Source organism: Natator depressus, chromosome 8, assembly GCF_965152275.1.
Source record: "Natator depressus isolate rNatDep1 chromosome 8, rNatDep2.hap1, whole genome shotgun sequence".
In the NCBI taxonomy this organism is placed as follows: Eukaryota; Metazoa; Chordata; order Testudines; family Cheloniidae; genus Natator; species Natator depressus.
The window spans coordinates 50,808,918-50,826,701 of NC_134241.1; the positions used below are offsets into that span (position 1 = coordinate 50,808,918).

At 43.8% G+C, this 17,784-nt stretch overlaps 1 protein-coding gene across 6 annotated transcripts in view; it reads left to right on the forward strand.

The window, feature by feature from the left end:
- RASAL2 (RAS protein activator like 2) overlaps positions 1 to 17,784 on the forward strand; it is a 274,448-nt gene that overhangs the window by 250,041 nt on the left and 6,623 nt on the right. For 4 of the 6 annotated variants that reach the window (XM_074961012.1, XM_074961014.1, XM_074961016.1 and 1 more), the window contains 5 exons: positions 1,068 to 1,929; positions 8,756 to 8,890; positions 11,077 to 11,279; positions 11,852 to 11,939; positions 16,435 to 16,465. In XM_074961012.1, coding sequence (XP_074817113.1) covers positions 1,068 to 1,929; positions 8,756 to 8,890; positions 11,077 to 11,279; positions 11,852 to 11,939; positions 16,435 to 16,465 — 1,319 coding nt within the window. The remainder of the gene's footprint in view (positions 1 to 1,067; positions 1,930 to 8,755; positions 8,891 to 11,076; positions 11,280 to 11,851; positions 11,940 to 16,434; positions 16,466 to 17,784) is intronic. The other 2 variants (XM_074961013.1, XM_074961015.1) reach the window with 1 other exon arrangement.

The following is a 17,784-nucleotide window of genomic DNA, read 5'->3' on the forward strand; positions in this document are numbered from 1 at the left end:
GTATGTAACAGCCAGGATTCAAGAGCAGATATGAAGCAGAAGGGATGTAGGATCACGCAGGTTGTAAGATTGTGTTAAGAGAACCTCTGTCCAAGCATAGTCACCCCAAATTTATAACTAGGTACATGCTAGGACTCAGAATTGGTATCTGTAGTAAGGAGGACAGGAACCCACTGAGATATGCAAGGATTAGTGCTAAGACATGTAAGATTTGCACTTAGCCAGGATGCTGGGGTTTGCCTAAAGTCAATGACTTAGGATATTGAAAACCAAACCTTATACCACTGGCCAACCTGGGTGAGGTACAATGAGATGGAAAGATACAAACAAAAATGTGTAGCTCAATATAAATCCTGTAAAGCTGACTGAAATATCTCACTCTAGCGATCAGGATTACCTTTCCAATAGCATTGAGAAATACATGTTATAGTTATGCTGAGGGAGAATGAAAATATTAGAATAGCAAAAATAATCTGTTCTGTATTTAGTGTTACATTCTCACCTTGTAATTGTTGTTACAATTCTGGAGAGCTCCAGCAAAAAGCCTGGTGATGGCTGAAATGCATGAGAACTTGCAACCTAGTGGTTTATCTGTCCATGCTTTGTGCTGCCAAGTGTAAGGCTCTGTTTTGTGTCTCAGATGTCTACTTTCTGGGCCGTCAGCAACTCCTGCAATCTATTACATGTTCAGACAGATTGAACAGGGATAGCCTAAAGCTCTGGGAAGCTGAGGAAGAGTGAAATGAAATCTGGACTGGTTTGGAATCTAGCTGGAAAATAGCAATGTCCAAGGGGGAAGAAGTCAGTGGGAATGGTTTGAGTTTTACCTGTGAGAAGATAGGCAGGCAGTTCTTAAGTAAGGCTTTATTCTTAAAACTAAACTAATTGGAGACGTGTGCATTGTGACTTGAGAAAAGTAAAGAGCTTCACAAAAGGAAATAATCTAGTTCCCTGAGGCTTTTATAGAGAGAGGGAAGGGGTTAATTGAGGAAGAAGGGCATCTCTGGGACAGATCTACTGGGATTGTGGCTGGTTAAAAATTAACCAAATGCCTATCTGCTCCACAGTGACTCGCATAAACTGAACTCTCCAACCCAGGAAAATATAGATGGATATTTTCGAGGGAAAACCTTACTGTTGGTTCAGCAGGCATCCACCCAGAGCATGACTTACTCAGACAAGGATGAGAGGGAGAGCACACTGCCCAATGGACGTAGTGTCTCCCTCATGGACTTGCAGGACCCCCACGCAACTCACAGTGATCACACATCTATCCTGCACGATGTGCCTTTGCGTCTGGCAGGCAGCCAGCTCTCTATAGCACAGGTGGCCAACATCAAACAACTGCGGGAGACTCAGAGCACACCGCAGAGCGCTCCCCAAGTAAGGAGACCGCTGCACCCATCCTTGAATCAGCAGGGCAGCCTCCAGCCCCTGTCCTTCCAGAACCCAGTTTACCAACTCAACAACCCTCCTCCACCAATGCCAAAGGCCTCTGTGGATTCCAGCTTGGAGAACTTAAGCACTGCCAGCTCCCGGAGCCAAAGTAACAGTGAAGACTTCAAACTCAGTGGACCCAGCAACAGCAGCATGGAGGACTTCGCCAAATGCAGCACACAGAGTGAGGACTTTACCAGGCAGCACACTGTGCCAGACAAGCATGTACCTATGGCTCTGCCCCGCCAGAACAGCACTGGGCAGGCACAGATCCGTAAAATGGACCAGGTTGGGTTGGGTGCCAGGGCCAAAGCACCACAGTCCCTGCCACATAGCGCTTCCTTGCGGAGCACAGGGAGCCTGTCGGCAGCTTCAGGTGCAATGGTGACAGAGCCAGTTCAGAATGGGAGCCGGTCGCGGCAGCAGTCCTCGTCCTCCAGAGAAAGCCCTGTCCCCAAAGTGAGGGCAATTCAGCGGCAGCAGACGCAGCAGGTAGGAACAAAGTCCTTCTCCCAGATTTTGTCCATTCTCTGTATTTGTAGCCCTCAAAGATAAAACTGCCCACTTCAACGTTTTCCACTTACTTTATTTAAATGTGAAACAAGAAATGTGAACTGATTCTAGTATTATGGGAGGAGAGGCTGGAATGGGAAGGAACAGCAGGCACAGGTTATGGTTTGCCTTGCTACCATTATTAGCTTGGCCAGCAACTCTCCCGTGTTAAATAAAATGAGCACAAGATAATCAAATTAAGATTTTAAAAAGCTGTGTTTTCAGTTTACCTTCACAATAAGAAAAGTGACAAATTTGTTCAAAGAAACAAAAACTGAAGAATTCCAAGAACAAAAAGCTTTGTTTCAAAAGCCAGTTAAGATGGCTGAGTTACAGTATATTTGCCTACTTAAGAGGAGGGAAATGAATCAATAAGAATAGCATAGAATCCGTATTGCCCAACTGCTAAGCAAAAGCAATATTCTCATCAAGTATAAAGAAATGTATATTTTGTCACAACCCAACAACCTTGCTCTGACTCTGTCATCAGTAATATCAGAATATGAACAAAATGGAAACACTTAATAGAAATATATATTTGCCTATTGTCTAATGAAATACTTAATAGAAACACTTAATAGAAATATATATTTGCCTAATTTGTCTAATGCCTATTGATTGGCCTCATATGCAAATCCATATACTTAATTTTACCATAAGTTAATTTTACATTATGCATATTTCATCTTACACAATTTTGTTCTTAACAAACAGCAATTATATAGTGTTGAACAAAAAAAGAGTGTGATGAATATTTTAACTGGTGTGTACAATGTAATGGTATCCCATAAAATGAAATACTTAAATACTGAAATTGAGATACAGTCCATACAAATGCCCAACAGTCCATAGCACAACCACCTTCACTCTGATCTGTGAAGATGTCTGCTCTAGGTTAGAACAGTGCATTTATGTTTATCATCTAGGCCGATTAAGGTTTATGATGTCCTTAACTGTTAATATTCTTGCTTTTTAAGTACTTGAGTTTTGTAGTTTGTGGAAGCTGAGTGTATTGTTGTCATTCAGTGACCTTATCTGGCTTTGAAATGAGGCTCTGGGATATATTAAAACCAGCAGCTTGAATTGCATAGGGAAGCAGAAAGGAAGCCACTGCAGTTCTCTGACACCAGCTTTTATGTGCTCATGCTGACACAATAAGTGGGCCAGGTGGCTGCATTCTGCACTAGCTGAATCTTCCAGGTGGTCTTTGCGGGTAGGTCCAAGTAAAGGGCTCTACAGTGTCCAATCCTGGAAGTCACAAAGGTGCGAGCTACAACCTCTTAGGCTTGGTTTATACTTAGAAATGTTGTCAGCAGAGCTGTATTGATTCAGAGTGTGAAAAAAATTGCACCCCTAACTGACAGCTCTGGTAAACTAAGCTGGTAGTGCAGACTTTGCTTATACCAGCACAGCAAAAAAGTCCTTTTGCTGGTACAGCTGTATCTCCCCCAGGCAAAAGAGCTCATTGCTGGTATAAGCTGTATCTCCCCCAGGAGAGCCTGTTGGTATCACTCTACCAGTACATATCTACCCCAGCAAACCCTTTTAAATGTAGACGAGGCCTTTAGCAATGTATGGAAGAAAAAGCAGGACAACCCATACCTGGTATCTGGGACCCCGAGAACAATCAGTGCTTGAAAACTACCATATGGTGTCTGGCTTTCGCTGCTGTAACTGAAATCAGAAATATTGAATCACAAAGCCAAGCTTATTAGGCAATTATATTTATATCAAAGAAATGAATCCCATAATGTTTAAAGTTTTTTATATTGTTTGTGTGCATATCCCTCATTTTGGGTGCTTGTCTTATATGTGGGTATAGGCCGGTTGATAGATACAGTATTTTGGATGGTACCATAAATTATATGTTTAAACCACTGCTGGGATAGGGGGAATCTTCTGCCTAGTATAATAGGAGCTGTGCTTGGAAATCCACTCACTGCTCTTCTAATGCTTCAGCTGCCAGGTGAAACAGTGTGTGTTCTGCTGGTAGCTTCATTTTGTACTGCAAGTAGTGCCTTATCAGAATTCCCTCTGGAAATCGTTGGTTTCCTTAAGGTCTTTTACTGGAAATGGCTAGAAAAATAAACACAAACTTACTTGAAGGCAGCAGGGCGAGGGAACATATGGGCTGTTTTTAAAAGCAGCCTTTAAAAAAATATTACTGACCCTTTTCTCCAGCACATACACGTGCATATGGGCATGCACGGGAAAACCTACAGCCACTGCCCTTTGCGTGTTTATGAGAAATCCCCAGGTGGCTACGTACAACTCCTTGGATAATCTCCTTTCGAGTCTGTTGCATCTTGAGGCTTGAGGTACTGCGCCATATTCCTATGAAGTAAAGCATTTTCCTCCACTTACTTAAAAATGACAGAGTCAAAGTGATGTCCCAAACTTTCCTCCTCAGTCTACCATCTCCTTTTATCCTTCAGCCATGTTGCTGCCTTTAGCTATGGTCAGCTTCAACAGACTACATTTATACTGGCCCTGTAGATTATCAAAGTTGAGTTATATGTGTCTGCCCAGATTTCCAACCTTCCGTTTCTACACTGACTCTTTTCACCAGTACAGTTACATCTGATGAAGTGGGTTTTAGCCCATGAAAGCTTATGCCCAAATAAATTTGTTAGTCTCTAAGGTGCCACAAATACTCCTCGGTTTTTTTTTACCAGTACAGTTAGTTTCCTTGCTCCCACTTCAGTCACAGATATCAATCTGGTCTGTTGTTTGGTATCCCAGACAACTGAGAAACTTCTTGAGCTTTTCTGACTTCAGTGGCTAGCCTGTTCTTGAAGCAAATTCCACTGCATATTTTTAATTGCAAATATCACTGTGGAATTCTTTTTCTGGCTTAAAAAAAAAGTTGGGTGAATTCTCTCTGAGTGTTGCTTTGTGGGTATTTGTCATTATCAACCTCTTTCCAAGTTTCCTATGTTTTTGAGCACAGAGCAGGGCTGTTTGCTTGTCTGGGAGACGTTAGCTTCTGCCTTTCATTTCCATTTAGTGAGTAGGTGGGGGATAGAATTTTCAGAGGAATTTTGGTATTGAATAAATTTCCCTCTCTGGCCTCTTTTCTGCAATATTGTCACTTGGGGCTCTTGTTAGCATTTTCAAATTGCATCTTACCCTTTGCCTGCTTCTTTGTTGGTGTCCTAACTGTTCGTGCTTTTGAATTTGATTTCTGAAAACATTCCATTCTTCAATTTAAAGGTTAACTGAAAGGATATGCTGGTGAGCCAGAGGTCTGGAAGGAGGTCGTTAATGCAGTTTGTCCTAACCCTTGTGCTATCTTATCCCTCCAGAACCAAAATAAAAAGCAATTTTGTTTTTGTTAAGGATCAAAATCCTTCCAGCCTTCTAGCAGTTCCCAGTGGCTGCAACAGTATTTACTCCTGAGGGGTGCTGATTGGTGGCAGAGCTGCCCATGGTCCATATTCTCTCCTGCTGTCTCTGTCTCACAGCAAATACTGCCAGGAGAAGAGTCTAACTGCAGGACCATATGTATAAAGTTGGGTCACTACTAATAGCAATATCAGTCATGCTGCCACCGAGAGGGTTATTAACCTTTCCAACACAAATTTTTCTCTTTCCGGGCAGAGGGCGTCCATCTCTGTCAAAGCCCTGAAATTCTCTCTGACCCATCTCTACACCCATCACTGCCAAGTCTCCTTGTTGCTAGAATCAGTGTATCATCAACAGAAGATAACAGAGCCATTGTGGGTGGACCTAAGGCATCTCCTAGACCAAGAGCTGAGTCACTGTGTGGGCAGCACACTAAGTCCCTGAGCACATGACTAAGGGCTAGTCTACACTGGCAACGCTAAAGCGCTGCCGTAGCAGCACTGCTGCGACATGGCTTGTGTGGTCATGGCGCAGCGCTGGGAGATCTCTAAAAACCCACCTCCACGAGGGGCGCAGCTCCCAGTGCTGGGGCACTGTCTACACTGGCGCTTTACAGCGCTGAAACTTGCTGCACTCGGGGGTGTTTTTTCACACCCCTGAGCAAGAAGGTTGCAGCACTGCAAATTGCCAGTGTAGACAAGCCCTGAGAGAGACTGGAACTGGAAATCATACCTGGATGTCTGACCTGATACGAGGCTGAACAAACTCTTATTTTAAGAGATTATAACTCCCCTATAAAACATGCTTCCCTGAAACCTAGCAAGCAAGCTCTCAGTCCAGCAGCTCACTCTGTTGTCTCAGTTAGTATTTTAAAATCTGAAATTCTACAGACCATTACTTAGTATGTGAAGCTAGTTACGTGCCTTTATGCATTTCAGAAGGAGGTGTAAAAATGAAAGGGAGGACATTGACCTGTTTGGACTCATAATTTAGCTGATTTTAAATGGTTATAATGTGTTGGGGAATGTCCCCTGCTCCTCAGATATCCATATTTTTAGTTTACCACTACTCCACTAAGAAATTAAAACAAAAAAACCCACACTCCTCCAGCAAAGCCAGTGACCATCGCTCATACCAGACCTGGGTAACTACATCACTCAGTGCTCTGTTGCCATCCAAGCAAGGTGACGAATAAACACTGTTCTCATACACCTGTGTCCATCTGTGTAGTCGGACAGCCCCTTTTTGCATTCTGGCATCCAAAGCCCTCCACATAAAGGTCCCAGAGCTTCATTCTAGATCCTCGTGTTCTGCCCCTGTCGCACAGCAGCAGCTTGGTGAGTACCTTCAGCCTTTGCGAGGCATAGTCTTCTGGGGCCTCACTATATTATGCCCCTTTTTGTCTTCTCTTCCCCGTGGCAGACTTGTGGACTTTGCCTGGGAACCTGGATAGAGACTGGTAAGAGCAGCTAGGCCCTAACAATAGCTCACTCTGCCTCAGTAGCAGCACCACCTCTCAGTGCATAGTTGGCCCCAGCGGGGAAATATGCTCAGACGCTCAAAAGGGTTCACATGGAGCTGCTAATCTGGAGAGTGGAGAAAGTGGTTTCCAGTGGTTCTGCTGTATCAGCAATGTCTCCAGTGGGGAAGAGACTACAGTAGCTTCCACCCCCCACACCTCAAAGTGCCCAGTCCACAATGGTCCTCTTTTCTTGTCTGTCTGAAGCAGTAACATAGGAGATGTAGGTCATGTAGTTGCTCAGACTTTGACTCAAGACTGCCTCCTTCCACATTAACAATGAGCCACTTCACCATACAGTATGATCCCCCACCCTCAGCTCTCCATCGGCTCTGGCTGAGTATGCCCGCTCTGTGGTGTAACTCTAGGCCCTTTTTATAGAGAAGAGTTTGAGTGCCAAAATTTCAGCAGAGCTGCCATAGTTACCCATAGTCTCTCTGCTCAGGACCATGACTCTTGGTAATAGGAAGGTATATTTATAGAGAAAAACAAAATTGTCTTATCCCCACCAATGTGCTGATATTGTACTTAATGCTGCTGCCGAAACAAGGCATCAAATTGCCATGTTAACAGAAAAAGGAAAGCAGGCTGGGAAAAACTTTATTTTCAAGTTCCTCAAAGTGGGAGCTGGGGAAATAAAGCAATGTTGTTCTCCCAACAGCAGTATTTCCCAGAGTTTAGAAATTCTGGTGTCACGCTTCAGGGCATCCGTGCCCATATTTGTTTTTCTCTATGGTCCAACAAGGGCACCCATCTTTCCTTTCTGACTGGGGTATCTCCAGGCTGAACAGTTCCTTGCCTTCACCGTTTTGTTCCAAGCAAAGGCAAGCTGACCTGCTTACCTTCACTTCATAACAGGTTAACCGTGTGCCTGCCCCCATGTATAGGTACCGCACAGCTCTTTTGGTGCATGCCTATTTTATTCTTAAGATAAAAGCACCACAGGGAAAACATATTAAAGACCATATAAGAACCTACATGCTTATTAATAAGCTTACCCGAAATCACCCCAACCCTACCACGGGCTCTGGCAGGAGCAGGCCTTAACACTTCACTTAAGGGGTTTTCTTGGGGTTTCAAGGGCTGATCACCATAGGAATTACATTAGCATATCCCTCCTCCTAGAGGAGTCACATACAGTTCCACAATAACATACACACAATTGCATTTTTAATACAATGAACCACAAAGGTATTAAAGAAAAATTGCATCTCAAGTTAAGCACCTCACTTTTTCAAAGTAACAAACCAGCCATTCACAAGCAAGCTACGAATAGAAACTTCCTTGCCTTTAGTGCTGGGTGAGGGGGACTGAGACAGCCCTACCAGGAAGCTAGCTAGCAGAAGGTGAACATGGCCAGGACCCAGTCAGTAACAAGATTTTTTTTCCATAAAAAGGAAAGTGCATCTGCGACCAGATAGCATATCAGCAAGCACCAAACGGTCATCTCTTCAAATACAAGCCCATCTCCTTTCTGAAGTGTCTTGTACTGTCTGTAATCTTCCTTATAAGAGACTGAAACCACAGTATTTCTGGACTCTGGTGTGCGTTGTCTTATTCTGTTGTGTGCATGTCTTTACTCCCCTTTCTTGTCCTTAAGGACTATGGAATTGTTTTAGGAAGATGACTCTGATCGAGGTGAAAGGGAAGCTGTGTGCATGGGTTTAATGCAGAGAGGGGTCTTTCTGCATTAAACTTTTCCTGGATGCACTGATGTTAGAGGGGCTGAAGTATAGTATGTGTCTGGAGTATCTCTGGAAGAAAGTAGCTGTGGGGAGCCTTTGACACTGCTGGACTCACGATGGCCTTCTTCCCCCATTTTTCTCCTCTGAGTAAGTTTGACTGTAGAGCCAGGTAGTATGTGATTTCTTTGACAAATGCTTACAGCCCTCTCTGCTCCAGGTCCAGTCACCTGTGGACTCAGCCACAATGTCACCAGTGGAAAGGACAGCTGCGTGGGTTCTGAATAATGGGCAGTATGAAGAGGAAGAGGTGGATACAGAGCAGCATCAAGATGAAGTAAAGCATGCTGAGAAGGTAATTGCAGTGTGCATTCACCAGTCTGAGCTCTTAGACCTGAGGCTTCCACTGAGCTCCTATCCACAGCAGCAGGCTGAACTGTTCAGAATGGTGGCATACCCTGTTGTGCCAGAATCATGCTTTCAAATGCAGCTGTTACTAGCACAGTTTTCCCTTCCAGCGTGAAGAGGAATTTTTTGTATCCACATCCTGTGTAAGCTACCCCACAGCTAGTGCATTGCATGGTTTCTGACCACAGATCTAATACGGTTCATAAGCATGTTGGGATGGTTGCAAGCTTTGTTTGAAACCATTGTCAAACACATCTACAGACTAAAACAGCATAGGCATGGCCAGAGCCTTGTAAATTCACCTGTAGCTGATGCTTGCTGTTTACCTCCATCATATTTTAAGACCGAAAATATCATATTGCCTCTATATAAATCCATGGTACGCCCATATCTTGAATACTGTGTGCAGGCGTGGTCATCCCATCTCAAAAAAGATATATTGGAATTGAAAAAGGTTCAGAAAAGGGCAACAAAAATTATTAGGGGTATGGAACGGCTTCCATATGAGGAGCGATTAATAAGACTGGGACTTTTCAGCTTGGAAAAGAGACAACTAAGGGGGGATATGATTGAGGTCTATAAAATTATGACTGGTATGAAAAAAGTAAATAAGGAAGTGTTATTTACTCCTCATAACACAAGAACTAGGGGTCACCAAATGAAATTAATAGGCAGCAGGTTTAAAACAAACAAAAGGAAGTATTTTTTCACACAACACACAGACAACCTGTGGAACTCTTTGCCAGAGGATTTTATTAAGGCCAAGACAATAACAAGGTTCAAAAAAGAACTAGGTAAGTTCATTGAGGATAGGTCCATCAATGGCTATTAGGCAGGAATGGCATCCCTAGCCTCTGTTTGCCAGAAGCTGGGAATGGGCGACAGGGAATGGATCACTTGATGATTACCTGTTCTGTTCCTTCCCTCTGGGGCACCTGGCATTGGCCACTGTCAGAAGACAGGATACTGGGCTAGATGGACCTTTGGTCTGACCCAGTATGGCTGTTCTTATGTTCTTATATAAATCATGTCATTTAAATATATTAGATGCTGTTAGTCTCATTTTCTGTTATTTAAAGTAACACTGGTACTAGGATATTCTTCCAGCTCTGTGTTCTAATGTTTATGTGAATTTTAGGGGACACGAAAATGAGTCTGGTTATTAGCCAGAGCATGGGTTAATGTGGGCACATATTATGCAACCTAGACCAACAATAGCCTTAATGTTCTTCCTGTCTTGGGCTTCACCTGGTCAGAATACCAGTTGTTCAGATTGTGTAAGAGTTTGGTGTTGTGCACAAGTGTCCACCCTTTTTTCACATCTGTAATTTTCAAATATGATTTGAAGAAATGTGGGTCTCCTGACATCTGTCAGTAGTGTAGTGTGTTCCCGGGCATTTAATTGTCATGTCTATTTATAGCAACAATATAAATTATTTTCCAAATAGGTATGCAGGCATACAGGTGCCACAGTCATGGCCATATAAGTCCCTAGATAAATGTCTTGGGTTTGGGGCAAAAATAAAAAATAAAGTAGAGTTTTAGGAATAATGAAGGACCTATAAAGGGAGAGTGAAATGTATGGAGGAGGCGGAATTACTGGAGGGAGCAGTCAGGAGAGAGAATGGAACTTCAGCAAAGTAAATGCCACAAAGGCTGTGTCATATAGTGTGTTAATGTGCTAGGCATCTGGACATCCGACTTCAAAGCTTGATTAGGTCTTAACGGAAAATGAGTTGTTTGGATCCCAGCCTAATCCATAGTGGATGTTTGTTCACTTCAGAAAACCACCATACAGATAGGCACTATTAGCACCTGTCAGAGAGCCTATTCGGAGGAGCTAGGGGTTGTTCAGTCAGGACTGAGGCACAGTGGCAGGCTGTGTGGATGCCCAACAGTGGCATAGCAGGGGTGATGTAGGGCAATATTAGAAAATGTTAAAGTTGTATGGGTAGGATCTTACGTTATGCTAGTCCATAATTGGCCATAGTGACTGGTTCTAGCCCTTCCGGTCATTTCTCTCATTTTCTGTGTTATTAAAGAGGACAATGCACACCTCACAAAAATATCTGAACTCCTCTATCTAGCTAGCCCCTTTGCTTCTGATTCTGTCCCTTCCACTCCTGCCTGCAGTACGAGCAAGAGATAGCAAAGCTGAAGGACCGTCTGAAAGTGTCAAGCCGCCGATTGGAGGAGTATGAGCGGCGTCTTCTGGTGCAGGAACAGCAAATGCAGAAGCTGCTGATGGAATACAAGACGAGGCTGGAAGACAGTGAGGAACGACTACGCAGGCAGCAGGAGGAGAAGGACAGTCAGATGAAAAGCATCATTAGCAGGTGAGAGGAGAGTGCCCTTTTTGAAAGCTTTGGTGGAAAGCATGGAAACTCTGTAGAGACTGAAGAAACCCAGTTGATTAACTTATTCCTTTGTGACAAGAAAAGCATGATATTTTGCAGGCAGGCAGCTCCTGTCCTCAGTTAAATCCCCCAACACTTCAGAAGTGGTCTCATCCCCATTTTACAGATGGAAAAACTGAGACACAGAAGTTAAGTGACTTGCATGCAGAGCTGAGGAAAGGATCCAAGACCTTAACCCTCAAGTCTCTGCTCTACTCATTAGGTAGACCACACTGCTTTGAAAGAGGGAAGGAGCTCCTCTTGAAGTGTGGGCTACAAACTCTGGAATCAGTGGTCCTGTCACTGTTCAGAGCTGTTTAATTTTGGCATTGGTCTCCGTGTAAGGATTGAGTTTAGCCAATTGAAGTTGATAGAGGGGCAAATCGACTGCAGAATATTCCTCTTAAAAGGGAGAGCGCCAGTTTTTGGGCTGACTTGTTTGAGCTACAGCTGCATTGTCTGCAACACTCTAGAATTGTATTAAGATTTCCTGATCCCTGTCAATGTCCCAGGCTAATGGCGGTCGAAGAGGAGCTGAAGAAGGATCATGCTGAGATGCAAGCAGTCATTGATGCAAAGCAGAAAATTATTGATGCACAGGTAAGGAGTTTTGGATCTCCAAGAACGAAGCATTTCTTGTACAGAAACCAGTAGGCCCCATCCTTGTGTCCCATGCAGCCACCATGTCAAAATCTATTAGATAGCTCTCAGCATTATTGTCTCACTCCCAAACCAGCATCACCCCATGGCATTGCACATACTACTTGCCTCCTTCATGGAGAGAATTCTGTTTTCACTCAACAAAGACTACAGCGTTTAGCACCAGTGTGATGCAGTGCTTTATGGGGTTAACTGAAGCCTCTAAGAAAGAAGTGAGCTCTTGCTGTGTAGCATTGCACAATATACTGCTAAAGTGTTGTGTTTGACTTCAGCTGACTGTGTCTGTAGTCCGTCTTGGAATAATGCCTACTGTGGCATGAATCTCCAGTGCTTGCCTTGGTTGATACAGCTTAGCTGTGGGAAAGGGAACTAGTAGATGCGGCACATAGGTGTAAATAATGCAGTTCTGCTCTTCCAGTGTTTGGAAGTATTGCTTCAAATCTGTTTTGCTTCCTTTCTGCATTAATGCTCACCCCGATAGAAACGAAGCTGATAAACAAAATATACAACCAGTTTGATCTCTGCCTGCTGCATTATGCTTGTGAGAGACTGTTTGTCAGTGCCCCTCATGCTCAAGAGTGCAGAAATCTCTCCTGCTTTTGTGCTTTTTAATGATTAGTGTCACTTCCTAGTTACAATTTAAAAATATTTAACTTTTCCAAAGATACATGTAACAACAACAGCATCCCAGGTGGTTTCAGAAAGTCACCTCACCATGCAGGCAGGAAGTGCCAGAACCGCTGAGCTGTGGTTGGAATTTCCCTCCCTCAACATACGTGAGGTTATATATTAATCTAGCCAAAGATGCTGTTGGCATATTAGAGCAGAAGTGTGAGCAGGCATTTGTTCCATTATGGATAGCCAACAGTAATGAGACCTATGAAACGTATGAGCTCTGTATGTGTCACTAGGGAACATACACAAAGAAAAGAGATCTCAAAGACTTTGTGGTAGCAGAAACGTATTCTTCAGGAGGTTCTATTTTGGAATCCAGAAAAGTTTTAGCCTCTGAGGAGGAACACTTGTGAGTGCTGTCTCCCAGCACATTTTCCTGTAGCTACTCCTTCAGTGATGCTAAACTTGAAAACTAGAGGATTTGGACCTGTGCCGTCTAATATGAACAAATCACTTGAGTACGGATTCTCTTGGCCCTTGCATTATGTTCAGCTCAAAAATATTTAGACTTCTGGGATAAGAAGATAATCCTGCTGGAATTGCACCATACCTGCTCCTCATACACCCTGCAGGATGTTCTAACTGAGGATGCCAGAATAGAAGTCATCCTCTTGTGATATAACTTAAGTGAACAGGAGAGTGAAACAGTGTGTGTGTTCTCTGACTCTCAAAACCTAGGGCGAAAGAGGAGAATACAGGGGTCTTATATTTAATATTTGACTCCTGCGAAGAAAGCAGAATAGCAGACCCTTTCTTCATGCAACTGGACTTTTGAGGTGAACTGATGGTGGGGTGGGGACATGAATGAAACAAGCCAATTTTCTTTCTTAGGTACGGTCTCAGGGTCTCATTGTCCCAAACTGATGTAGCTGAAGCATGTCCAAAAAGCAACAACCTATTAGACTTCGGGGAGGAATGTGGATACCTCTTCTCTGACCATCCCCACACCAACTGTCTGAAAGAGTGGCCTGGGCATCCTCCTCTGAGTGGGCCATTCATCTGCTGTCTCCAACCTGAAGTAGAAGGATGTAATCAGTGGCATACAGAGCAGTGTAAAAGGCTTTTATAGACAGCCCTTGAAGATGATGGTTGTGACGGGTTCAATCACAGAAACCCCCTTGGGACTATCACCTGATGTGCTGAGACTACCTCTGAGCCCATTTTCTCTGCCAGTTTGGGCCTCCAGAACCCTGCCTTGTTGAGCCAGACACGCCAGTCTGCTCCAACACAGACTCCGGGTCTGACCCACGCCCCCAAAGCTGCAGACTTAACTGAAAACGGCTTAGCAAGTGCTCCTGTCTCCAGCACTAGACAGCCAGCTCCCAATGGGATCCAAACCCCAAATAAATCCGTTTTACTCTGTATAAAGCTTATACAGGGTAAACTCATAAATTGTCCGCCCTCTATAATGCTGATAGAGAGATATGCACAGCTGTTTGCTCCCTCAGGTACTAATTACTCACTCTGGGTTCAATAATAAACAAAAGTGATTTTATTAAGTATAAAAAGTGGGATGTAAGTGGTTCCAAGTACTAGCAGACAGAACAAAGTAAGTTACCAAGCAAAATAAAACAAAACACACAAGTCTAAGCCTAATACATTAAGAGACTGATTACAGATGAAATCTCACCCCCAGAGAAGTTCCAATAAGCTTCTTTCACAAACTGGACTCCTTCCTACTCTGGGTCCAGCAATCACTCACACCCCTGTAGTTACTGTCCTTTGTTTCAGTTTCTTTCAGGCATCTCTTGAGGATGGAGAGGCCATCTCTTGAGCCAGCTGAAGACAAAATGGGGGGGTTTCCAGGGCCTTTATATTCTTTCTCTTGTGGGTGGAAACCCCTTTGTTCTCCTGTGCAAAGTCACAGCAACAAGATGGAGTTTGTAGCCACCTGGGCAAGTCCCATGTCCATGAATGATTCAGCTTTTTGCAGGTTGATGCTATTTTTTACATGTCAGTTTGAACGTTCCCAGGAAAGCTCAGATGTGGACTGGCATCTCCCAAAGTCCATTGTTAGTTAAATGTGTCTTGATTGGGCACTTACTGAGAATAGTCCTTTTTCAAGAAGCTGACCAAATGCTTCACTGAGGCTACTTAGAATCAAACACATTGAGATACAAGTACATACCCAGTATTCATAACTTCAAATACAAAAATGATACACACATACAAACAGCATAATCATAACCAGCAAACTATAACCTTTCCATAGATGCCCCACTTGACCTCCTCTGTACAAGACCTGGTGCAACCATAGGACCCTCGTTGCAACAATGATCTATCTATACAGTCACAGTTCATGTCAATAACATCACAATGGTGAATCCCATCTGGACTGTGAACTTGCTTTCAGGGCTTGGCCAGCTGCAGTGAGGGCGTATCTGTGCTGAGATGGGGGGGTGGAGGAGCACTGTAATAGATACAGAGAAATTGATGGGCGGGGGTCATGTAGCCAATAATCAGCCTAGAATGATCATGTCTGAGCAGAGAGGAACTTCCCCTCCCCTCTCTTTACCAGTCTATGCCAATAGCCTCTCATCCTCTGTGCGATACTGTGCCTGTTCCAGGAGCAACACGATGGGGATGTTGCATGCCAGAGAAGTCTGGTCCCTCAGTGTCAGCCTGCAGAAGGGAGGATTGTTGTTGGTTAACCCCTCCATGCTGAAGGGGTGCAATGCCCCAACATGACGGCTAACTGTTTGTGGCATGATCACCAGCAGTGCAAATTGCTTGAAGGGATCAGCCATGTGAGACAGAGTTCTGTACACATCCCATACAGTAACTCTGATGTTTCAATGGCTAGGAAATGTAACCTTTTTAAAATGGAGAGAGAAGTTTTCCCTTTTAGTCAAATTTCTTTCTCCCAGCCCAGTTCCCTAACCCCCTCCATATGGGAAACTTGGGGTTGATTTCTGGACCTCGTCTCTCACTCACCAAACCAACAAGAGCTGTGGGGGAGTGCCCAGGAAAAAGCCCAAATCAGGTTTAGAAGGGCGAGCGCATCAGTGAACCCATAGAAACACAATACCAGTAGTCCAGTCCTGTCATTTGATAGAGTTTCATGGCCACGATGCAAGGCCTTTTGTGCAAGGCCTCCTCGAGCAGAAAAGGGATGTTGGCAGGGTACTCAACACCTGGTTGCAGAGGACACAACTGTCTGAGGAACCAGATTTCTTTTGCTGTTAATTGATCTGCTTCAAATTACACTTAGAAGGAAGATTGTTTTCAGACCATGATTCGTTGGCCAGTGGGGTTTAATGCACCAGGATAGAGACGGGAGGTCATTCTCTTTAGAGATACTTGGAACAGAACTGGATCCTGGTTTCTCATTTTCAAGATGAAAATGAATGCTAGGACATAGCAGTGAAGGACATTGGCGTCTTGTCTCTTTCTTCACCACAGAATGCTTTGCAGGAATTGCTGTCTGTGTTCAGGGTGTGGCATCCATTATTAAGCTATGCACAACAGTCTTCTTGTTAAACTGACTATGTACATTACTCACAACTTTACCGCACAACGTTTGTAAATGTTGTGAATCCAGAGGCTCTTTCTGTGCTTCCCAGATTGAAAAGAGAGAGGTCTGGGTGATGGTAACCTCCCCAGAGAATAGCAGAGCTGCAAAGTGACACAACAAATCCTGCATCTTGGCAGGGGTTAGACTAGATGACCCTTGTGGTCCCTTCTAATCCTGTGATTCTATGATTCTATGAAATAGGCCAATTGCTATTGCAAGTGACATCTCCACTGTGTTAAATTACAGGTCATAAATGGGGATGAGATAATTCAAACAGGCAAGTAAACGCAATCAGTTCTCTAGCTGAGCAGTACCCAGCCCTGGCCTGGTGCACTGACCTCCTACACATTCCAGCTCCTACCACTCCCTGCACCTAATTCATGTGCATTAGGAACGTGTTTGGTTAGATTGCATTTTCCTTTGAGTGAGGAGGTATCAGCAGGGTGCATCTCCTTTTGTTCACCAAGCTCATGCCTTCAAGATTGACATTCTGGTTAAAGCTTTTCAGTTGTTCTATCCATGTTTGATCTGAGTTTGCAATTACCTCATGTACTGAGCATGCTCAATCAGTGCCAGAAAACACACCAGCCTTCCATTTTTAACTCTCTGTAAGGCCAAATTTTTTTAATAGAAACTTTTCTTTTGAAAATGAATGGGGAGATTGAGTTAGGGAAGGGAGGGACTTGCTGAGGAAACAGATCTCTGCTAAGTCAGGTATTTTTCTTTCTTCCTTTAAACCTATCTCCTCACTTTGGTGTTGGAGGAAAGGCTGATGCTTTACCTGTCAGATCTTGCCCCTTCTTTTTTCCCCTTTCTGGACTAGGAGCAGTGCAATGATAGGACAATGAGTGGTCATGGCCTGATCTTGCTATTGATCTCTGCTGACCCTGTTTCCTGCATCAGCTCTGTTATACAAGCAGCACCTAAACTCTGTTTTGTTTTGAGTCCCCCACCTTTATTCACTTGGGGAAACCCTTTGGGAAGAACAAACATTCTCCCTGATTGCACATGTCCCATTCAGCTGACATGCTGGGATGTGAACCTCATGGGGCTGCTGTAAAACTTATGTCTCCTGAGCAACATGTCTGAATTATCCCCTAATGTTTGTGCCTTCTGTACATCATTTTTCCTTCCCTTTGTTTCTCAATGGGCTGGGGCTGGACTGGGCAGAGATTGCATGCAGCTTTTTTAAAAATAAGAATATAAAATAAGTCAATCGGCTGGTAGCACGGAGAGCATGTTTACCTGCTGCAGTGTCCATTGCTGCTTTGTTTGGTTGCATTTTTTAAAGGCAAGACAAATATTGAAAGCTGACTTGTACCATCAGTCTCCTTGGTTTGAATCCCCTTTCTCAGTGTCCCACCTCAGATAGCACAGCTGATTTATTTTTTTATGTATTTAGTGCATTCAACTACCCTTTAGCTTCTAAATCCTTCATTGCTTGAAGTGGAAGCTAGCACTTTCTGTGCCAGAAGAATTAAAACCAGAACGAGAGAACCTTTGATTTTGTAAGTCCTGGAGCAACTCCGAGCTGGAATGGGTCTAGGAACAGTGTGGTTTGTTTGTTTGTTTTTTGTGTTTTGTTGATGCCATCTG